General features: G+C 37.9%; 1 protein-coding gene across 3 annotated transcripts in view; it reads left to right on the forward strand.

Moving 5' to 3' along the window:
- Nucleotides 1-23366, forward strand: part of bmpr1aa (bone morphogenetic protein receptor, type IAa) — a 25700-nt gene continuing 2334 nt past the window's right edge. The window contains exons 1-12 of one of the 3 annotated variants that reach the window (XM_051916174.1): nucleotides 9-214; nucleotides 7962-8098; nucleotides 13449-13728; nucleotides 19263-19425; nucleotides 19541-19643; nucleotides 19745-19841; nucleotides 20384-20474; nucleotides 20837-20975; nucleotides 21057-21249; nucleotides 21346-21643; nucleotides 21739-21914; nucleotides 23167-23297. In XM_051916174.1, the coding sequence (XP_051772134.1) occupies nucleotides 13659-13728; nucleotides 19263-19425; nucleotides 19541-19643; nucleotides 19745-19841; nucleotides 20384-20474; nucleotides 20837-20975; nucleotides 21057-21249; nucleotides 21346-21643; nucleotides 21739-21914; nucleotides 23167-23297 (1461 nt within the window). In that variant the 5' untranslated portion in view covers nucleotides 9-214; nucleotides 7962-8098; nucleotides 13449-13658. Of the gene's footprint in view, nucleotides 215-7961; nucleotides 8099-13448; nucleotides 13729-19262; nucleotides 19426-19540; nucleotides 19644-19744; nucleotides 19842-20383; nucleotides 20475-20836; nucleotides 20976-21056; nucleotides 21644-21738; nucleotides 21915-23166; nucleotides 23298-23366 lie in introns of all 3 variants that reach the window. The other 2 variants (XM_051916175.1, XM_051916172.1) reach the window with 2 other exon arrangements.

Below are 23366 nucleotides of genomic sequence, written 5' to 3' on the forward strand. Positions count from 1 at the left end.
GCGCGCTCGCTGCCGTGAGCTGCTGTCCGCTGACTGCGTGCAATCAGTGAGTGCAGTACGCTCTACGGTGATGGTCAGTGCTAGACCCTTAACGGACCTCAGTCAGAGTCAATCACGACCACAACTACAACCGACCCTCTGAATTATTCGAGTGTCGAGAGCTCATTAAATTGACGGAGTACACGAAAATACGATTTACTGGAGAATCTTTTCGGTAAGTGAAATGGAAAGTGTTAGCTTGGCTAAGCTAACGCTGCCTCACGAAAGTTTGTTGAGCTGAATTTTCCATTTTCCACGTAATATTTTAAACGACTTGCCAAGGCAAAAGCGACTGTCGTGGCGTGTTATATTTTTCACTAAACAGTACACAACTGTACAAGGCTTAAAGAGAAAAAACGGTGGGCGTTTACAGGTTTATTAAATAATTTTGTTGTAAAATTTTCTCAAGAGTGCGGCGAGTTGAACTATAGCTAGTGAGCTATCGCTGTTAGCAAGTCAAAATACGTTTAAATGTACTAACTTAACTAACAATAAGGATTGTCTTTTCTCAAAACAATACCGTATCCTCGTAATTTTACGTGTTATCATATGTTTAAAATACCATTATTATTGTTGGAAGAAAAACTGTCACTGTAAAAGTCTGAGTGAAAAGTTATTAACGCGATCGTCGCGTAATGCTAGCAACAACTTCCCTAATAATCTGACAGCTGTGCGTTACCTATAAATGTTGATTTATCATTCGTATGGGAACTGCTTTACATGTTTTGTTTGCTTCTTTTCACTATTTAGCAATATCTTTATATTTTGGATTATATATTCTTATCGTGGATTGTTTTTATCTTCAGGCTGTTCTGGTCACGTATCCGCCTCTGAATACAAGCTGCATCTGTGGGTGGAAATTTATTACATTTAAATTTTCCTAGTTTAACTGTACAGTGTGTACTCCTTTTTTTCAGGTTTTAGTCTTTCTTGTGGCTATACTTCTAGCCCTCAATACAAAAGCTGCTTTTAATTTATGGGTTCTGGGGGGGAGGGGTCTGTTCAGCTCCTTTACCTTCTCGAGGAGGTCAAAAAACAGATGGTAACACTGCCTGTGAAGCAGTCCTGCTTCGAGAGGCCTGGAGGAGAGAGAGGCTTAGTCTGAGGAAAGTGGATTTATTTTAGAAAATTAAAGCTAAAGGCTCACAGTATATACATGCCAGACATCTGTGCATTCCACAGCTTGATTCAAAATCTCCTCTGAAAAAAAAAAAATATTAGTCAAACTCTGGGAGCTCTGTGCTGATGAGAACAGAACCAGGTTGGTTAAAGAGTTAGTTCATTCAGAAATGAAAATGTCTGTCATCATTTACTCATCCTCACGTCGTTCTAAACCTGTAGGAGTTTCTGAAGATGTTACGCAGACCATTAGGGAGTGGAGTCACCATTCACTTTCACTGTATCTTTTTTCCCATACAATAAAGAATAATGGTGACTGGTTACATCTTATTTTATTTTCCACAAACATATGAAAGTCATACAGGTTTAGAATGACATGAGGATTAGCAAATGATGACAGAATGTAAATTTCTGGATGATTATTATGTTAATAAATGCAAAACACTGAGTGATTGTATGTCCTGATATTTGTGTGTGTGTGTGTGTGTGTGTAGCATGTGTTTATTTACTCTAACTGCTAGAGCAATTATTTGTTCTGTCTTTCTTTGAATGTTAATGAATTATTAATTGTTATGCAGATGTGATGGTCATGCTCTTTGTGTCCAGAGTAAAAAGATGTTTTAGTTCAGGGGTTTTCAATCTTTTATTTAGATGCCACAGACCCGCAAATATGAGCATCCTCACGTGAAGGACCTCCTTCTGAAAATGTAAATGCTTCTGTATAGTTTCTTGTATAAAGACCTAATTTATACTGTAAAAAATATTATAAAATAGCTAAATATTACATTTTATATTCATACCAAAGTAGTGTTCAATGTATTTTTTGTCATCTTAATCTATGTTATTTATTTATTTTTTTTAAAATCTATGCTGTTTTTTCTTAAGCATTTCCACGAACCCCCTAGCACTCCCTTGCAGCCCCCTGGAGTTCCCCGGACCCCAGGTCGAAAATTCTTATTGGCATATTTTCACTGGCACAGATCTATCCCCTCGTATAATGTGCAAAATCTATAAATTAATTGCTTAAAATGCTGCAATATCATACAACAATAAGCACAGATGTTTTTCCTTACTTATTTGTTTTTTAAAATATCAGCCAGGCCCAGATTAAGTTGCCCTGGAGCCCTCTAGGAGTGTGTTTCAATCTCAGCCACAGTGCGAGGGATCGGATTGCAGTGGGAGTCTGTGGCGAGGTGGCAGCGCGGGGAGCTTGGAGGGGAGGAGGGGGGAATGGGGGCGGGAGGGTTAAGAGGCAGTATAGATCAGGTTTCACATCCCTGCCTGCGTTCCTCAGGCTTCTGCACCATCTAAAGTCAGCCCCCCACCCCTCCCTAACTCGCTCTGGAGACAGGATGGCTAAGCAAGAGGGAAAAACACACACGGCCACCTCAGACCTGGTCCTGAGTGTATCACCCATCCCATCGTAAAGGTGCTGATGTATCACCCTCGCCATTTAGTCATATCATTCTGATCTAAAAGGTGGAAAACTAATCCTAGATGAGCTTGGCTATTTGATACACACTACTGAGCTTTTACTGAACAGACTTTTCTTTAACGTTTACTGTAGGCTTGGATGGTAGAAAAGTGAGGGAGAGCCATTGATTTCTTTAACTCTTTCTATGCCACTGTTGGTTAGTGTGATGGCAGATCAGATAAAGATAGATTGGATAAAGCTATGCAGTGGGTGGTTGGTGTAGTGCTGGAGAGTGGTCTCTGTTTGTTCAGTATGCCCCAGCTGTCCTTTAATGGTATTGATCTGCTTTAAATACACTTGGCTATTGGAGTAAATTATTTAGAGTGGCACCGGATAGGGTGAATTCAATGATGGGTTGGGTTAGTGCAAAGATTTCTGTCTGGTTTTGTAATGAGTTAGATAACTGGTTTTCCATGTTATTTAGGAGATTTCATTTTGTTGTAGAGATCTAGAAAATTTAATTACAAGTGCCTGTTTTTTTTTTTGTTGTTGTTGTTTTTTGTTAAAAAATGTCATGTGATGAACATCTTGTGTGACTTGTAATGCCTGGAATGCCTTTCACTCCAGGCCTTGTTTATAGACTTTGTGCACTAGGGAAACAAGCCAGCAGCCATCTTTAGAATTTTTAGTTTGAATCTGTTTTTGCGGTAGCCCTGTATTAGGGTTGGGCGATATCTACCAAATTGGCATCGGACAATGTCTACAGTGAAACATCACGATGGACGATGACATCGGGGTGGGGGGGGATTTAATTCATCGGCACACGTCTGGAGAAAGAGAGAACGCGCATGGAGCTAGACATGCCAATATTCGGTAATGCGATATATCACGATAATGAATATGCACGATATTGTTATCGTGGGACTTCGAAATACCGTAAATAATAATTTATCACCAATTATTAAAATTTTTATAATGCATTTAAGAATACTTCCCCCATCAACTGTATATAATGCACAACACCGCTGTATTCTGCGTCAAAGGGACACGCGCTCAGATATAAACAAGCCCAACGTGTATGAGAAGCACATGGCGGAATGAGTGAAGGTGACACGCTGAATGAAAGTGCACGTTCAATCTCTGACAGCAGAGGGCACTGATGGAACCGCAGAATGCAGCGGTTACCCCGCAAACAAAGCAACTGCGCTAGTGAAGTTTTTAAAGTGCTTCAAATAGCCATTCATTTTTTGTAATCTCAATGTTGTACATCACAGCACCTAATACTTAAAGACTTAATAGGCTATTTATTTTCAAACTTAATCATTTTTATATTTTAATCTGGACTACAACATGTCCTAATGATTAGAAATGTTCTGATTATTTGTTATTGTTCAGTAAAACTTTGAGACATACGGCTTCATTAGTTAACATGTTAGTTCATTATTAGCAAACTGACAATGAAAAATACTTATAAAGCATTAATTATACTTAGTTAATGTTAATGTCTTAGTTACTGTTTAATAACATTACTAAAATCAAAATAACTTATTTAATGGACCTGAGATAATACTAACAATGATCAGTTGTTTTTCTTAACTGACATTAACAAAAAATAATACTTTCTGTAACAAATGTAGCTATTGCTCAATCTTCTGCTCGCTTCAACTAGAAGCAGTAAAATGGTGCTACCGTTCTGTCTTGCGGTCCGGATGGAAACATGCCAGGGTCCGGAAGCGAACCGCAGTCCGCCATTTGAATATCAGTGCTTTAGTTCGTATAAAACATCTAGTAGCCTATAATCCGTTTGGCGTTTTTTGCACAATAAAATCTTTACTGTTTAAATTGTGTTCATTTAACTGTTTCAAGTGTGATTTGTAATGTGATCGGGAACAAGTTCATAATGTTATTGTTACTGTGCGGAAATTAAAAGCATGCATTGAACTGGGCGATATAGTGTGATTAATTAAGATGTTTGGTTTTTGGATCCCGTTGCCGGCTCAACATCGTGATGGCTGTCAGCATCGGCGATGGACAATGGCATTGTCTATCGGCCCAACCCTACTGTGTATATTTCTATGACATTGCTGTCAAAGATTTATTAGCTAGTGCGAAGTGAATTAACTTATTGTAAAGTTAACGAAAGTCAAGAGCATTGTAATGTTTGAAGCAGATGTCAATTACAAATGTCGTTTTTAAACGAGCTGTTTATTCATAAATTCATAAGATCTTACCTTCATGCTGCGGAAATACAAACCAGAAGACAGAGCGCAAAACTGAAAAGGGGCGGTGCTACATAAGGTCTATACCAGCACTTGTCTCTTTGTAAAAATAACTAGTCTAATTTCACTCTGTGGCAGACTTTAGATATAAACTTTAGATGTTGTCTCTCTTTCTTTCTGCTTAAAAAAGCCAGAATGCTGATGTTAACCCAACCAAAGTAGCCAAAAAGCTTAATTACTTGTCAAAGATACCTTTTAAAGTATGAGTATTGTTAGGTAATTCAGTCAAGTTCTGTGTACAGCATCAGATGAACACCTTTCTGTTTTTTCTGCGTTTCCACATCCTGCCCAGTGTTCTCCAAACCATGTGCAATTTTGCTATAAAAGCAAATATAAATGTAGGCTACACAAAACAAACAAAAAATGCTTTGTTCATATAAAGCTGCAAGACAGTCACTAAATTATAGATAATAAAGGAAACAAAGCCACAAACCATGTGTTAGAGTTTCTGAGGTCTTCTGAACAGGAACGTGTATCAGTTCTTTTCTCTGTATATGTAACAGATATTTTATGATTATTCTGTTCAAGTTGCTGTTCTTCTGATATCATTGTCAAACAAAAGGATTTTTAAAAATGTCCAACAGATATGTTAATAATTTTAATAATTCATATTTTAGTCAGTTACAGTGTACACCTTGTTGAGCTTTTTTGGGGGGGCTTGCTGCACGTGTACATGTGTACAAGTCTTTGAAGTTTAACAATGACTCACTTTCTGTTAGGATGAGCTGTTTTGCAAATTTAAATATGAATTTATTACATTTATGGATAAGAATATATCTCAAAAATCTAAGTTGTGCACAGTTCTCCCCCATCCCATTAATCTTTTCAATGAAGCTATGTTGCAGACAGTGTTGAGTAAGTTACTTTAAAGAGTAATTAATTACTAATTACTAATTACATCATCAATGTTGTATTTAAAATACTTTTCTAATTACTCTGTCTGAAAAGTAATTTAATTACTCAATAAGTAACTCAACTCATTACTAATTACTTCTTAAAATCCCTATAAACATTGACTTGATAGATAATAGAAAGGAAACTCTTAATAATTTATAATAACTTAATAACTTTTAATAATTTTAAATATGAGTCAAACATGGAATAGTTTAGCCTTTTATAGCTTTTTAGAACATTTTAGCTTTATTAAAACATACTATAATACTTAAAATTTTTTAGTAACAAATAGGGATGTCATGGTACCAAAAATCTAGTAGTTGGTACCGACACCACCAAAAGTGCACAATACTCGATACCTCGGTAAAAATATTTAAAGATACAAATAAAACAATGCTTTTTTCTTTTCTTCCAGGTAGGTCTAATAGTAGTAAGTAAAAATACCACAGAAATTGAATAATCAAATATAAACTAACTCTGCATAGTTATAACTGTACAAATTAAATATAGATTAATCCTTATTTAAGCTTTTCTTTTGTTGTTTGAATATCATTTATAATACAGACAGCCAATAGTAGACAGTAGCGTGTTTTAAAGTCTGCTGTCACTAAGACCTAATGGACGGAGAAAATATGCTTTTACACATGCTGTTCACATTCACATAACCAATGCGAATATACGCCGAGATGGGCATTTTGACATAACTGTGTGTATTTGAACGTTTATGTGTAATAAACTGCAAAAATCTGACACTCGCGAGAGGCGGCTATGTGTGTGCGCTTTGGTTGAGAGCACACTGACTGAAGACCGTCTCTCAGAGAGCGCGCGCAGTTTTTTCTCCCTAGGACATAGCTTACATTTGTAATGTTCTTACCTACCTGTGTCAAAAAAGTGAAGTAATTGGAATATTTCCATTCTGCAAAACAGCCACTCGCTTCAGCCGACATCTTCAGACAGCGACTACGCAGCCAACTGGTGCGAAATTGCGAACAACTGCACTACAGCTAACGATTTTAAAGAGGCAGCGTTCACGTTTACCTTTAGATGACAAATTTAGATTTTAAATTCAATGCTGATTTATACAGAACTGTTGAACTAATTTACAGTATGTAACGCAAGTACATTATAAGTAACTGTAATTAAATTACCTAAAAATGAACAGTAATCCCTTACTTTTTCAGTGGGTAAGTCATTTAATTACAGTAACGCGTTACACCCAACACTGGTTGCAGATTACACTCTTAGCAGGTGCGACAGGACACTTTCTGCAACATTTTTTCTTTTCACACTGAAATTGAAATGCTGCCATTAGCAACAAAATGCTTCAAAACAAGTACTGTAATGTAGTAGTACTTGGTCTGAGTTGCTATAGGTTAGACTCACTGGATAATAAAAATAGAGTGGGTGGTTTGGATCCAATTATTAACTGGTGTCTCAAGTTAACTTGATTTAAATATGCAGTCAAATATTTAATATTCATAAACTCCCTCCCATTTTTCTTTTTCAGTTTATTAAACTGATTGCAAAAAAATTACAACTCTAACATCCTTTACTAAATAAAATATTCTGTTCTTTATTAGGGCTGGGTATTCACACAAATTTCACAAATTGATTTTGATTCACAATCTTGCAATTCGATTCAATAACGAATAATTATTTGGGGTATATATATCAACAAATGTTTCTACTAATTTTTTTAAATATGAACATTTAAATGGTGACTAATAAAAACATGAAGGATTTATTCACACATATATTAAATATTGAAAAATGGGTTATAAAAACAATGAATTTCAGTAAGTTGTACTGTGTCTTTCAATGCATCTTCTGATGTTCATTCATGTTAAAATCATGCTGAAGCTAGTAGTAAAGGGGAAGAGATAAGTTCATCCGCGGTGCCGCTTCTGTACAGTGATCTATCACGCCACATTGAAGAGTGCCAAAACTGTATTTATTGTAAGAATTTTGTAATAAAATTGACAGAATTTGAAATCTGAGACTGTTTTATATCAAAAGTAACAAAGCACAAAGCTTATTGCGATCTATTGAATGGGAGGCATGCTACAAAGTTTTGTTCATTCATCAACTGAAATCAGCATAGACTAAAAGATCGGTTCTTGGGATTTAAGAATTGATATCGATCCATCAAAGTGACAATCGATTTAAAATCGAGAAATCAGTATTTTATTTAACCCAGCCCTATTCTTTGTTAACAGGGTTTTGTGGTACTATGCCAGAATCCAAATGCCATTTGGACATTCAGCCACCTGGATCCGAATGACACCTGTAGCCAGCCTCCGTGCTTACCAAACACTATGCCAACATGCTTCACAGAAATGGATCTTTCTGTACGGTAAGAAAACCTCTGATAAAAGATACAGTTCTTCTTGACCTCTCTTATAGGCAGACACCCCCTGCAGAACAAGCAAGAAGTGTGTTTTCATGTGGTGATTACATGACCACAGTAGATAGAAATGCTCCCTACATCAGTGATGGCCAGACTGCAACAAATGGTTTCCACATGTTTGGATCTGGGAATTCATTTTAGAGAAATAACATTTACAGGCCAAAGTTCATCCACGTGTGACTGGTTTCCATGGCAACAGCTCCACCTAGTTTCTCTCACACTTGTGGTGCAGACTTGTGCTCAGCAGATGCAAAGCTGTGAAATATACAGGAAGGAATTTTCACAGAGGGAAAAAGGATTTTCCTTTAGAAAAAAGAAGTCGAGATTGATAGTGTTATGTCTGAATATATACAATGATAAATAAAGTCCATTTATTTAATAGAGACCATTAGAGGTGTTATGCCCAGCTGTATGATACAATGTGTCCCTTGAAGTAAAGGGGATCCCAGTGCAGGGTCATAAGTTTGGAGATGGTTCACTAGAGTTGAAAACTAGATGGGGAGTACTGCAGGTCTCTGTGTTGAACCTGTCTCTCATCAAACCCCAGCACACCTACTTGCTCTGATCCTTCGGAGGAATGTGTGCGGCAGGTAATGGAAAATACATTTGCAATAAACCTCTGCTGCTCCAGTAATTCCAGGAAATTTGTGGATTTTTCCATCTCCATATTTGTTCCTTTGTAAATACTAAGAAATAGAAAAAAAATATTATTTTATCAGGTTAAAAACAGAAGTGTAATAATACAGTTCAGAAAGAACCTTGGGAGAACTTATCAATAATTAAAATCTCCATGAAATCAAAACAGAACATTAATCAGAACATTAACCTCTCCTCCCTCTCCCAACAATATCTCTTCTCTGATGATGTGTGCATTGGCTTAGGGCAGGACAATAATCCAGTTTACTTTAAAATTGGGAGGAAAAGACAATCACGTGTTTTATTTCATGCCGACTTTGTTTTTAAACCAGTGCACTTAGTTACAGTAATGATAAATTACATCAATAACAGAATTTTGTGATGATAAATACCAACAATAATTCTAATGTAATACATTCTATTACAAACATTATATTTATACAAATATTTGTATCATAAATGGTGCAGCTATATTTTTTAAAAATGGGCATACAACTGGAGCTGAACAAAAAGTTTTATTTTCAACAACTGACAAATCTTCTTGGCTAATTAAGAAAATTAGGAAACAACATTCAGGCTGTAAAAGTAATGACGAATCAAGCACACAGCACTTTGAAGTCATTGTGTGGTAACTGGTCCAGTTATAAGCACTAAGATCAAATCAGCTTCTTTAGTCAGATGTATTTAATGTGTCACAGACGAGCTGTTGTTGAGCTGAGTTTCTTAAATTCTCAGCCAAAATGTGCTCAGATTTTGGGGGCTTTGTTCTAGGAATGGTGTCTCAACCCATTACCCCTCCAGAGGAATCTGGCCGGAGGAGCTCATATTGCACCCAAGTGCTCCACAGATTAACTTTTGTTCTTCTCCTGCAATCCACTGCTGTGACACCAAAGACTCTGGAGTCTTGTGCTATGTTCAAAGTCTCTGCTTGACTGACTCTCCACGATGCAGCTGCTTGACAGTGATTGGTGTGGTGTCAGGAAGAGATGTGGGACTTCAGTGAGGATGAGAAGAAGTGAGGATGATAGGAGAGAGAGAGTTGGTCGTGGGGCACATCTCAATGTGCCTAAGTATTCTTATGCTAATCCTTTCCTGGGATGAGGCGCAAAGCAGCCAAGCAAACAATGGCAGCGGAGCCAGAAAGTCTGCCCTGCAGTCTAGCAGGCCTTGAAAGGCATGTCGGGCATAGCGCCGACACTGAGGGAAGGCAGCCTCCAGTACTGGGAGCCCTGCTGTAAGGAGGGGCCCCAGGAGGGACCAGAGATCCGGGCCAAAGCGGGCTGAGAGAGCGGGGGTGAGGGGGAGACAAACACCAGACCTCTCTGGTCGTCATGCAGGCTGTAGTTACAAGTGATAAGAAAGGCAAAGTGAGATTTATTTCACAGATTGTTTGTATTTCATAATATTATAATACATTGGCCTTTTCTAGTTGTTACCCCCACCAAAAACGCCTGTATGCTGTGGTAAACTGTCGGTTATGTTGTATCATTGACATGAGGAAGCCCTGAGTTCTACACATGAGGAAAAACAGAAAAATATTACTCCCTCCTCAGGGATTGAGAGATATCCATGGTCAGGCATAAGGTTGACTGCAAAGGTGCACCTTAGTTACACATCACCGTACAATACCGCTATTCATTCAGCCTCCATACTCCTTATGGCGCCACCAAAACCTTTCAGAGGGCAGAGCTCCGGGAGTGTCTGATGAAACACTGAAACATAGTGTGCCTTTATATTGCTTTAAGATCCATGATATTTTAGAAGCAATAATAGTGATAGATGTCCATTCAAGACACATGACTGCTTGGCTTAAACTGCCTAAACTTAATATCAAAGTCCCCAAGGTTTATTAGTGAATGTGACCAGTCTAAAATTAGAAGTATAATAAGCTACTGTCAGGGGTGTCCTTCTCTCCATTTCTTTCTCGCCTTTTTTTTTTTTTTTGTAGATCTAAGTTTTGTCTTCATCAAGTCAGGACGTGACCGAACTTGCTTAGCCATTCATGTATAAGAAACATCTGAATGAAAGTGGGTTTTACCTGCAGAATGTGAGTGATTTCATTGGCCTTTTAGGATAGTTCTCTATGTGTTGTGCTTTTTAGATAAATGCATTGGTAACTGAAGAGCTTTTTACATTAAAATCAGGGATTGAAAACAAAAAAAAAAATCGTTTCACTTCGAGCAGAATCGGTATTTTAACGTTTCTGTTCCAGCGTTCCTTCTGTATTATTAACGTTCCGAAACCGGTTTGATCAGAAAAAATAACAGTTAATAACGCTATTTTTTTAAACTTTTTTTTTTGTTTGCATGTAGCCTACTTAATAATAATAATAATAATAATAATTTAATAATAGTAATAATACGTAGAGCATTTTTATTTACACTTTTTATTTATTAAAAAACAAAGAGAGTATTTGCCGTCTTAGCCAATAGGCCTACAATTATCTTTATAACAAGACTCTGTCCTAATGTAAACCTATTAAACAAAATGAAAAACAACGGTTTAGAAATTGAAAGTATTTTTTCAAGATATTTTAAAATGTTTGTTGCATGGTTAAAAATACTGATGCTATTCCTGAGAGGAAAAAAGATAAGTCGCGTAGGCTATACGCCGCATTTTATTATTCAGAAATAATGTAATTTATCGTCATACAGGTAAAAGCAAGACATAATTCATACATTTACAAAAGACACCCAAATAACGAAAACAAGCAGAATGTCTGTTTCCTTTCCTAGATCTTTGGAGTGCGCCACAATGAACCACTTTCGTTTTGTTAATAGACCTAATTATTTAAGTGAAATATTTCGCATAGCCTATAGGCCTATTCCCTTTTATTTTATATGTGTTATGTAGGCCTATTGTTTTATTCTGTTTTCTGTGTTCACAGCGTTCAAAACGCACAACAAGCTGCATATTACTTGACATTCATTTTCACTTAAATGTAGGCCTAATGCTTGACGGTTGGTGACATATATCATCGGAAAAACGTTACGTTACGTTCGTTCGTTTCCGGTTTTCGTTGTCGTTCCTTGAACCGGTTCAGAGCCCTGGTTAAAATAAATAAATAAATAAAATCAGTAAGTAGAGTACATTTACATGTACAGTAATCAAGCTACAGTCAGTGATGCAGACTATTACATGAAATTTTTAAAGACCATATTACTGTTTTAGCTGAATGAACTATGTAACCATGTACCATGAGTTTGGTTTCATAATTATCACTTTTTTGAAAGAAATTATTACCTTTTATTTAGCAAGGACACATTAAATTGATCAAAAGTGACAGTAAAGACAGTAAATAATTATAAAATAAATGCTGTTTTATATGAACTTTCTATTCATCAAAGATTCCTGAAAAAAATTTATCAAGGTTTCCTCAAAAATATTAAGCATCACAGCTGTTTTTCCAACATTGATAAAAATAGGAAATGTTTCTTGATCACCAAATCAGTATGTTAGAATGATTTTTGAAGGACTGAAGACTGGGATCTTTCAAAAACATTAATTGTACTGACCCCAAAATTTTGAACAGTAGTGTAAACGTTGGCAGTTTAGTAACTAACACCTCTAAACATCCTCCTGTACTGTGTTGACTTTCTTCCCATTATTTTAACCATGAAAGTTATGGTTTCAGCCCCATATTTCATTCCTGATGCAAGAGAGAAACTTCCGTTGTGCTTGACTAAAATAGTATCTACACCATACCTGTGTACACTTTCAAATTTAAAGTAGTTTTTATACCATTTGGGGTTTGAACCTGGTAAGTTGTGGGGTATCTCATCCATGTCTTTTGCAGCAGGCCTCAACTTTCCCTGGTTGTGATCCTGCTTCTTGTGTACCACTTAACCTAGCACACACACTTAGCCGCAGCTTCTTGTCTCTGTGTGTAGGTGCCTGCACAGCTATCTTGTCCCCTGCCTTGCGGAGGCTAGCTTTGTTCCCTTGTTATCCAGTCAGGGATGTGTGAAAGTGGGGCACAGGTCGGGGCTCTTTGTCCCCCTTGGGCAAATCAGAAGTGACAGACACCGGCCCACTCCGCCACTAATTTGTCCCCCCCTCAGCACAGACTTCGCTCAAGGCCACTAATTGCAGCGAGACGCACAGGCCTACAAGGGAACAGACACATCACGTTATTAACGCTGGAAGGGGCCAACGGGGTAATTGCGGAACATCCTTCATCAAATTATTTGGGCATGTTTCAGCATTCAAGAGTAGCGCCGGCCTGACGGGTTGAGGGGTCAAGCCCAGAAAAAACAAGGGGGCAATGATGTTCGGTGCTACCAAGAAAAATTACAACATTGCCTAATCAAAAGCGGAGTATGTGCATTTTTCATAAGATTGGGAGTTTATTATTATGTTTAAAGATATTTGTTGTATGTCTAAAAATTACCCTGCAGGTTCTTTTCTTCTATTATGTTACACTTTATTACAAAAAGGTCATATAGGACCATAAAAATGAGTTCACAAGATTACATTATTCACATGATTACATTGCGGACCAAAGGTATGCCTGTTTGAAAGTGAAACCTCACAAAGTGTAACTAAAGCAAAGCAATTTTGGACTATGTGTTTTAGACATTGTTCAAACTTATCTAGAAAGATGCATTGAGACTGGTATCTGCTCATCACATGTGCTTTGTCTTTTTTTATTTTTTTCTAGTGCCGTGGACCCCGTGAGAAGGGACCTTTGAGTTTGTAGTGCCATCGACATCCTCCTACCTCTTCCTCTTATCCTCTGCTTTTGTCCCTTGAGCCATAACTTTGATTGCTCCACCTGTACGTTAGTGTTCACTGGGATTTTAGGAGCATAAGCTTCTGTCATCACTGATCTCATCCTCACCCTCAACGGTTACGGCAAGGCTGTTTGACAATGGCACAGCTTTTGTCTGTTACTGTGGTTTTGACTGGAGTCTACCTTCTTCTCAGGCTCTGCGCTGGAGGTAAGGGTGTTTTTTTTCTTCCCTTCGCACCATTTTCCTTTCTTTCATATTACAATTCACAGTAGCTTTAGCTTATATTCATACTCATTTCATAAACCATGCCTAGTCTTAAACGTATAGTAGGTATTCAGATATGGTGCTTGGAGTTTGTCTAGCTATTTGCGCCTCCTCTATGCAAACTCAAGCTGAACAGCTCCAACGATTATTACATGTAAACACTTCGCATGAATGTAATCTCCAGAGATACTGAAACTCACAAGCGTTTCGATATTTAATTCTGAACAAGGAGCTTATCAAATACTCATTATATTCACACAGTAACAGGAAAATTGTTAGTGCTGTAAAAGGTCAAATACATGACATCCAATTAAATTACCTCATCCTTTGCAGTGCAGAGTATGCTGCCCTAGCAAATCAGGCTACATTATTGCCATTCTCGACAATGTACGTTTGTAAAAGTGGGGATTTAGCACTTACTAGCATGAAGAACAAATATAGAGACAGAGAGTGCGTAGGGACCGATTTTAAGACTCGAACTCTTTGAAACAGAAACAGAGTTCTTGTTTTTAATATTGGTCATATATTATATGAGCAAGAATGCAATTTTTCCCAAATATCCACATGATTGCAAATGTGACATTGATTTTATACAACAGTTCAACAAACAAAGTTAATATTAAGTGACATATATTTTAAACACAGTATTGTCAATATTGTTTGCCCTAATTTGAAACAAAATAAAAGTTCCAATGCAAGCCACAGCAGAACTGTTGTGTATCTCCAACAAATAGCAGTTTTGTTAGTGAACGAATTTACAGCTTTAAACGAATCAGGGGAGTCGATTCAGTGACCCATTCATAAATACAGCCACTTGTAATTGCATTCAGGCCACCTCTGAGCAACACTAAATACATCTAGATTCAGCTTGTGCCACTGCACTGCAGGCTTTTGGCTTTTGTTGATACTGATTTCATTTGATTGAAATAATTGATTTACTTGAATTTATTGCTTTATTTATTATATTAATAATTAAATTATTGGAATTTTCGGAATTTGACTAAAAGAGAGGGGGTACGCAGAAGGATGTTAAATGCCTCAGGGGATTACGTCACGTTTTAGAACCACTGCCATGCTGAAAGCTCAAACATGATGGCTGTTGTTGTGATTAGAGTAGGTCCAGGGGAAAATCCTTCACTTTCTTTAAGGTACTAGTTTAAAGCTTTGGCACACTGGTTGTTTTGAGCTTTGCATTTTCTTGAGATGTAAGATTGTGGTGAGATGTAAATTGCAGTACAGCAGGGCAGGATCTATGTGCTCATCTAAACGTTTCTATATGCTTGATAACGTGATGTTTACTGATGTCAAAGAAAACTGATACCTTTGTTTAATAAAAACGCCCTCCCTGAATCAAACTAAACTCTATTTTCCCATTGAACTCTGATGGTTGCCTGTGGACAGTCAATGAGCTGTGAAGGCAAACAGCAACAGCCAATTGCTTGGAAAGCAGTTTTAGGGCACAGAAAAAAAAAAGTTTGAGTTAAAACTTGCCTACAGCTTTATACTTTAGCTCACATTGTTGATGTTAACATACTTTAATTCTGAATGTCTGTCTGTGTGCAGACAATAGTTTGTGCTGAGGTTTAGAACACCGTCTGATATCTCTGATGTGTTTACTCATGCCAGGGAGTTCAAAAGACATCTTTCCCATCGTGACTCACTCCTGAACCATGAGCCTCTCAGAGGCCCCCCACTAAAGGAAGCTGTTGAAGTGATTGTTGCTACTCTCTCTTCCTTTTTTAGCACATTAACAATTTCCTCTATGACACTGTCACAATTGCTAGTGGGTACAAACTATTCCAAACACTCTGTGCTCTCCGGAAATACTTTAACCCTTTTGTGTTGTTGATCTTCAGATTTAAGCCCCTAATAAGTGTGCTCAGATTTTAGATATAACAAATGGCTTCCTTGCTGTTCCACACTGACTAAAAAACATGAGCAGTTTATAAATGTTATTATTATTAATGTATTAATAATAAAGTTTTTTTTATTCACCTAAATTTTTGAATTAACAAATTAAGCTTTTATTTATTATTTATTTATTTACATATCAGATATGTATGTTTGAGAAGTTTTAAATCATCTTATTTAATCCAGACTTAGATTGAACACTAGCCACTGCAGATTAACTCTGTAGTTTTAATGGCCTTTACGGTGCTGTCTTTTATTTGATTCTGATGAATTAGTTGAGAGAAAGGGAAGAAGTCTTGTAACATGCCCAGTAGTCAGATTTTCAAACAGCTCAGTTTTCCTTTAGAGTTCATATTATATCAAACATCAGTCTAATGTCCTTGTCGGTGTATTTTTGTACAGATGCAGCAGAAAAGTAGGAGATGGTTGAAACTAGAGACGCGGCATGAAGGCGAGGACATTTGACTTTTCAATGCGCTGTTGTTTCTCCCAGTGTTAGAGTTGTGTAACAGCTAGTTAAATACCCCTATAGTACATCTTTTTTACCTTGCTCATCAGATGCACCCCTGAGATGTAATTTCAGGCAGGTGTCTGCACCTCTGAAACATAATCTTCAAGAAACAGAGAGGTGACATTGCACTATGGAGGCAACTGAGGGCTTTCAGTCGCCAATGTTATTTTTTCCCCCCCAAGCAATTGTAGACTTCTAGCTGGACTGAATAGTGAATGGGGTTAGCACTCCTCCTAGGGGAGAAGAAAACGTGTTTAAATGCAGGCAGGCTTTTAACTTGCTTTCCCTGAGGTGAACGCATTAAAATACATGTAAATTTGCCCAAGAAATGACACATTGACAATTTACTCCACTATATCGACTTAATTCAATTTTATTTTACATAATGTTAGTCTTCATTGCTTCCAGATGAAGGTTTCTGCTACTTGAAACTACCATTTCAAGTATGTGTAAAGATTGAACAAACAATTAATGTTAAGTGTGATATAGGCTTGTCAATGATACAGTGAATTGCTCTGAGACGAAATGGTATAATTCAACTTTGCTGTAGACTCAAATCTACTAGGGAGAGAGAGAACGAGAGAGAGTAATGGTGTGCATCTGCTAGAGTCTCATTATGGGGATGCTCTGCCAGACCTCAGACTCCACTGTAACTGGCGGCAGAATTAGGCACACATGTGAATGTGTAGGCTCTTATGGGCCCCGGACACATCAATCATCGCCCACAACCAGTCACAGTCAAGCAGTGGGCAAAGATTTCCTTTGCCCAGTCAGAAAGACTACTTTGCATCTTTAAGAGCTTGAGAGTTTTGAAATCCTGACATTGTTGCAAGTTACACTTTCTGCCACTCCCATAGATTTTTGTACCGTTGCACTGAAAACAAGATCCTTCAAGGATTCCCTCAAGCACTGACCCTGAGTGAAGAGAATGAAGGAAAAAAAGGAGTAAAGAGTGATAGAGAAGGGATCCCCAGGGTTCCTCTTTGGGACTTTGCCTGTTTGATCATTGTCCAGCCTTCTAATGCGAAATTTCCATGCTGGCCCTGTGCATCAGGGTTTGCCGCCATAAAGGTGGACTGTCTCCCTTAGCCTGGGCTCAAGGCCACACAACCTCTTACATTTGCTTTATGAGTAGCTCAATTACAGAAATGACCTCATTGAAATCCCTTGCGAGCAGTTGAATAAGATTAAGTCTAGACAGTGTAATTCTCTTTAAGAGTTGATTTTTATAGTTTAGTAAAGTAAGATGAGACAGTGTGTTTGATCTACTTAAGAAAGATATGGAGTCTGTCCGCACTCTGAACGAGAACACTCGAAAGGCTGAATGCGTCATTTAGTTTGCGGTCTAGAATCGTTGTGACAGACTGAGCGTATCAAAGGCAGCGTCTCGCAGGTCCACAAGCTTTATCTGGACTTTTAACTGCACTGCCTCCTTCAGCTCTGTTTTCTCAGGGTGTTTCTCCAGCACCCTTATTTGTGTTGTGATCGGCTGTCTTGCTAATGTTTCCTGCTGTCACGCATTCTGTCTTTGACCCCTTAATGACGCTTCTGTGGGAGACCACCACAGTTTACTTGTTTGTTTTTTTAGTATCCACAGCATGGTAAAATGTTTCAAATTGATATTTAAAAAAAAAAAAGTCATTCAAATAGTAAAAGTAAACGTTTGTGAATTAGACATCAGTGGTCATGATGTATGTTTATTATTGCATGCTGCCAGCGAAGACAACGCAGTAGAATCATGCAGTTTCCGACCCGTTTAACTTGCTACATTTACTTCAAGTATGTTTACTTTTGCCGTGGCACTGAAGATTTAACAGTGGTGCAGCAATCGCTGCTGTGATATGCTTAAACAGGCTTGGAAAAGTAAATGTTATTCATGATACCATATTTCTAGTGGCATTTCCTTCAGACTGCCTATTTTGTTAGGTTCATACTGTTTATATTGAGTTTTGTGTACTCATCAAGCACATTTTCAGTGTATGTACATAGTAGACGATCCATTGAATTACGCAGTAAATTGAAGATCAGAAGCTCCTTTATCTTGACCAGCTCTCTATTTAATCACTGAGTCCTAATAGAATTAGTCCAAGAGGAGAGTCCAGTCTAATTGTAAGATAGGCAGCACACAGAGAGGCTATATAAGACAGACTCGTAATGGGATCTGAGGATGGAATGCAGCTGATAAAGCGAGCGCCGTGTTGCCCTGCCGCCCAATCTCTCAAACTGCTGCTTTGTGAGTGATTAGCTGTTTAACCGACAAGTCTAGACTGGAACATCTGCAGTGGAGTCATGCTCAACAGAAAGCTAAAGCAGTACATACTCGTGCACTGTGACAGGATAAAAGATTGTAAAGTCAGTAGCGCTATGTCTCAGAGGCCTTTTATTTTAACTGAAATTCAAATAAAAAGAAAAATAAATGTTTGTGATGGTGTAAGGCAGAAAGGGACATGGTGATCTGGTTGTACATGTTAGTTGGTCTGGATTTGAACAGGAGCAGGTTTGCTGTCAAATACAGAGGAGCAAAGGTTGGGAAATTAAAAATGTAGGACATCATGGATTGATGGATTGATACAATACCTAAATTTTAGTAGTCAGTAATTTCAATGATTATTAATTCTATTTCAGTACTATACCAAAGACTAATGTCCTATTAAAATAAACCAATATTATGTAGACCTCTTGTGTTTTGAATTAAATAAACATTGCTTCAACATTTATTATTCAAGTAAATATTAAATGCATTTTGTTTATATTAAAATCTCACCAACATGAATGGCCACATGACTTACAAAATGAGGGTTCAAAAGCAGCCAACTGTCAAACAGCTACTGAATTGAGTATAGAAAGTTCAAAAGATCATTTTTGATCAACTTAATGCATCCTTGCTGAATAAAGTATTCATTTTAATATCTAAAAATCTTCCTAACCCCAAACCTCTGAACAGTAGTATAGTAAAGTTTCTGAAACCACAGATGCAGGTTTATGAAGCGCTACTGGTCATTTAGTGTCTCTGTGCACCTAGCTTGTCATTAATTGTGATTGTCACTTAAACCAGGGCAGAATCCTGACCACGTGCTGCAGGGCACTGGAGTGAAGCCTGGCTCAGATTCCAGAAGGCCCGGGGACGACTCTACTGTGGCACCAGAAGATGCTGCCCGCTTTCTTAGCTGCTATTGCCAAGGTCACTGCCCTGATGACGCTAAGAACAACACCTGCGAGTAAGTGTCACAGGCTATTGCACATTTTTAAGTGATCGTTGTTTAATGTGATTATATGTTTGTGCTTTGTTTATATGTATTCAAAAAAATTTACTTTTTCTTTGAAACCCAACAGGACAAATGGGCAGTGCTTCGCCATCATTGAAGAAGATGAAAATGGAGACGTGATCTTAAGCTCAGGCTGTATGAAATATGAAGGCTCCCATTTTCAGTGCAAGGTAAGGGAAGCTGTTTTTCTTAAGAGTCTTGTACTTTTAGTTGCACAAATAAATATCAGACTTTGTAAGTTTTACTCACTTGAGACATGGATTTGTCACAGGATTCTCAGTTTGCACAGACACGTCGAACCATCGAGTGCTGCCAGTTAGACTTTTGTAATCGAGACCTAAAGCCAGAGTTGCCACCTCGAGACTCGGGTAAGCTTCAGTACTGTCTGCCTGGCAGTTGCATGGCATTGTATGGTTATTTTCTGTGAAGATTGTTAATTTAAAATTTTTAGTAGCGTATAGTTATCTAGCTATCTGAAATAGATCGTAGTGAAAACTGTGAGTAACTTGTAGTCTATTAAGCATCAGAATCATTTGAAAATTCCTTTTTGAAAGACATTAATACTTAGCAAGGTTGTAATAAATTGATCAAACGTGACAGAAATCTTTTGTAACATTTTAAATATCTTTACTATTTCAAATTAATGCTGTTATTGATCTGTTATTTCTATTCATCATAGAATCCTGAAAAAAAATGTGTCATGGTTTTCGATAACAATATTAAGCAGCACAACTGTTTTCAACAGTTCAATTTTAAAATGTATTAACAGATATATGATTAAAATATGATTAAATTTGCCCATTTATATTGTTGACAGAGCAAGTAAAAATCTGAACAGGCCTGCTGATTGAGCCCAGGCTAACCTAATGCCTTAATGACGGACATGTGTTTTCTCTTGACCTTTTTGCAGAACCACCAGACCCTCACTGGCTGGCCTTCCTCATTTCAGTGTCTGTGTGCTTCTGCACCCTCATCTGTGTCACTGTCATCTGTTATTACAGGTGAGATCATCACTGAAGCTCCTACATATAATAGCCGCTTGTGACGTGCCTGTTTTCCCACATCACTGAACTGCTATGATTTTGCACAGCACTGTTGAAAACACATGCCACCCACATTACGGCCTGTTGTTGTTAAAAGACAAACACTTCCGTTACTGCAAGTAGGGGCAAGACTCCATACCTTGGCATGGGTAGACAACTGTGAAAAAGTTTGCCTTTATAACAAATGAATCTTTTAAAGTGTCTGTTTACTGAACTATCTGTTAAAAAGTGTTTTGTCTTGATATTAAAAGAGTCGGGAAAGAGCTTTCTGACGTCAGGCATAGATGTAAAAAAAGATGTTTGACTGTGTCCTGTGTCAGGTATAAGTGGCAGACAGAGAGGCAGCGCTACCACAGAGACCTGGAGCAGGACGAGGCCTTTATCCCAGCAGGAGAATCTCTGAAAGATCTCATCAACCAGTCTCAAACCTCAGGCAGTGGCTCTGGGCTCCCCCTGCTGGTGAGAAATTAGAAATGCAGACTGTAGGATTTTAGTGTCAACAGCTTGCTTTTTTTAACTGTTTCTATTCACATCTTACAGGTGCAGCGCACCATTGCGAAGCAGATCCAGACAGTGCGCCTTATTGGAAAAGGGCGATATGGAGAGGTGTGGCTTGGTCGGTGGCGGGGGGAGAAGGTAGCAGTGAAAGTGTTCTTTACTCGAGAGGAGGCCAGCTGGTTCAGAGAGACAGAGATCTACCAAACCGTGCTCATGAGACACGAGAACGTACTAGGTACGCTTCATGTCATTCAAAATAGTGTGGTGTTTTTAATTGTGTATCAATGCCATGTTTTCCTATGTGACGCGATTCTCTTTAATCTGCCCGAAGGCTTCATTGCTGCTGATATAAATGGCACTGGAGCCTCTACACAGCTGTACCTGATCACAGACTACCATGAGAACGGCTCTTTGTATGACTATTTGAAGTTCACCACTCTGGACACACAGGCCTTGCTCAGACTGGCCTACTCTGCAGCCTGTGGCTTGTGTCACCTGCATACGGAGATCTACGGCACACAGGGAAAACCAGCCATTGCTCACAGAGACTTGAAGAGCAAGAACATCCTCATAAAGAAAAACGGCACCTGTTGCATTGCTGACCTTGGGCTTGCTGTGAAATTCAACAGGTGCATTGTCACTTTGCATTCGTTTTAAAGGCTAGTTTTAAGTGGTTTGTTCAGTCATTTTGAGGAAGTAACTTTTTTTTTCTTTTTTTTCATAGTGACACAAATGAAGTGGACATCCCACTGAGCACACGTATGGGGACCCGACGCTATATGGCTCCAGAAGTCCTGGACGAGACTCTGAACAAGAACCACTTCCAGGCCTACATTATGGCGGACATCTACAGCTACGGGCTGGTTATATGGGAAATGGCCCGACGCTGTGTCACTGGAGGTATTCATGAGACAATGAAAAAATTCACTGTCAAATGTTTCTTTTATTTTGCTTTATGCATATGTTAAGAGCCTTTTCATACCCAAGCCATATCATTTTAAAGTCAATATGAAATGGAAAAGCAACCGATTTCCTAAATGTACTTATTGTGATCGATTCAATCATGTATTTTAAATTTTTATTTAAATCTTTAAATCTTAAAAGGGTTAGTTCACCCAAAAATGAAAATTCTGTCATCGTTTACTCACCTGTTGAGTTGTTCCAAACCCATAAGACACTTGTTCATCTTCGGAACACAAATGAAAATATTTTTAATGAAATCTTTCTGTCCCTCCGTCGACAGCTACACAACTGACACATCAAATAGTTCATAAAGAGATCTTAAAACTAATCCATATGAATAGAGCAGTTTAGTCCACATCTTCTGAAGAGACACAATCATTTTATACGCTAAACAGATTTAATTTAGGCATATAAACATAAACTTTCAATGGAAGCTCAAGAATACTTGCTTGACATCCGAGAGCCAATGAGGTTCGTTCTCGTATGTTAAACAGCACGTTTGAGCTTCTGAACCAATTTGTTCTTGCACTTCAAGCTGGTTTGGTTGAGCTTGTTTATGTTTGCTGATCAATGTTTATGTGTGAATAAAAGCCACTTAATTAATTTGGATTTTTTTTTTTTATGAACTCTTTCTGAACTTTTTGAAGCGTCAAAGTGGTTGTTGTGTAGACTGTCAATGGAGGAACAGAAATTTCTCAGATTTCATTAAAAATATCCTCATTTGTGTTCTGAAGATGAAAGAAAGTCTTACAGGTTTGGAATGACATGAGGCTGAGAAAATGATGACAGAATCTTCAATTTTGGGTGAACTAATCCTTTAAGATCTTCTGGCGAAACAAGAGACTACTCTCTGGTGATGCATGCCAGACTTATCTAGTCATTTAGTCAGCTTAAACTCCGCCCCTTTCTTACAGTCAACTGCAAGCTTGCATTCAGGTCTGCCTCTATCCAATCAACAACTGATTAATTGAACCAAGCTTTACATTTTTCCCCACCCTACATTTTTCTTTTTGATAATTAATTTCACTCAGATGTACATAACAATAAAGAAGAAAAGATTTGTCACTACTTCCGTTACATCACAACTTTAAATATTTTGATCTAAATCTAAAATAAAAATGGTTCCTGTTGTGGGTGTTTACAAAATTCAAACTGTAGTTCATGAATACATCCATTGATTGTTTCCCAGGTATCGTTGAGGACTATCAACTACCATATTATGAGATGGTGCCATCAGACCCATCTTATGAGGATATGTTGGAGGTTGTGTGCGTCAAAGGACTGCGGCCCACCATATCCAATAGATGGAATAGTGATGAGGTGAGCCATTAAGAAGATTCTGACCAGCAGATGGCAGTATATTTACAGATTTTATTTGCAGCATCTTTA

Source organism: Ctenopharyngodon idella, chromosome 13, assembly GCF_019924925.1.
Source record: "Ctenopharyngodon idella isolate HZGC_01 chromosome 13, HZGC01, whole genome shotgun sequence".
In the NCBI taxonomy this organism is placed as follows: Eukaryota; Metazoa; Chordata; class Actinopteri; order Cypriniformes; family Xenocyprididae; genus Ctenopharyngodon; species Ctenopharyngodon idella.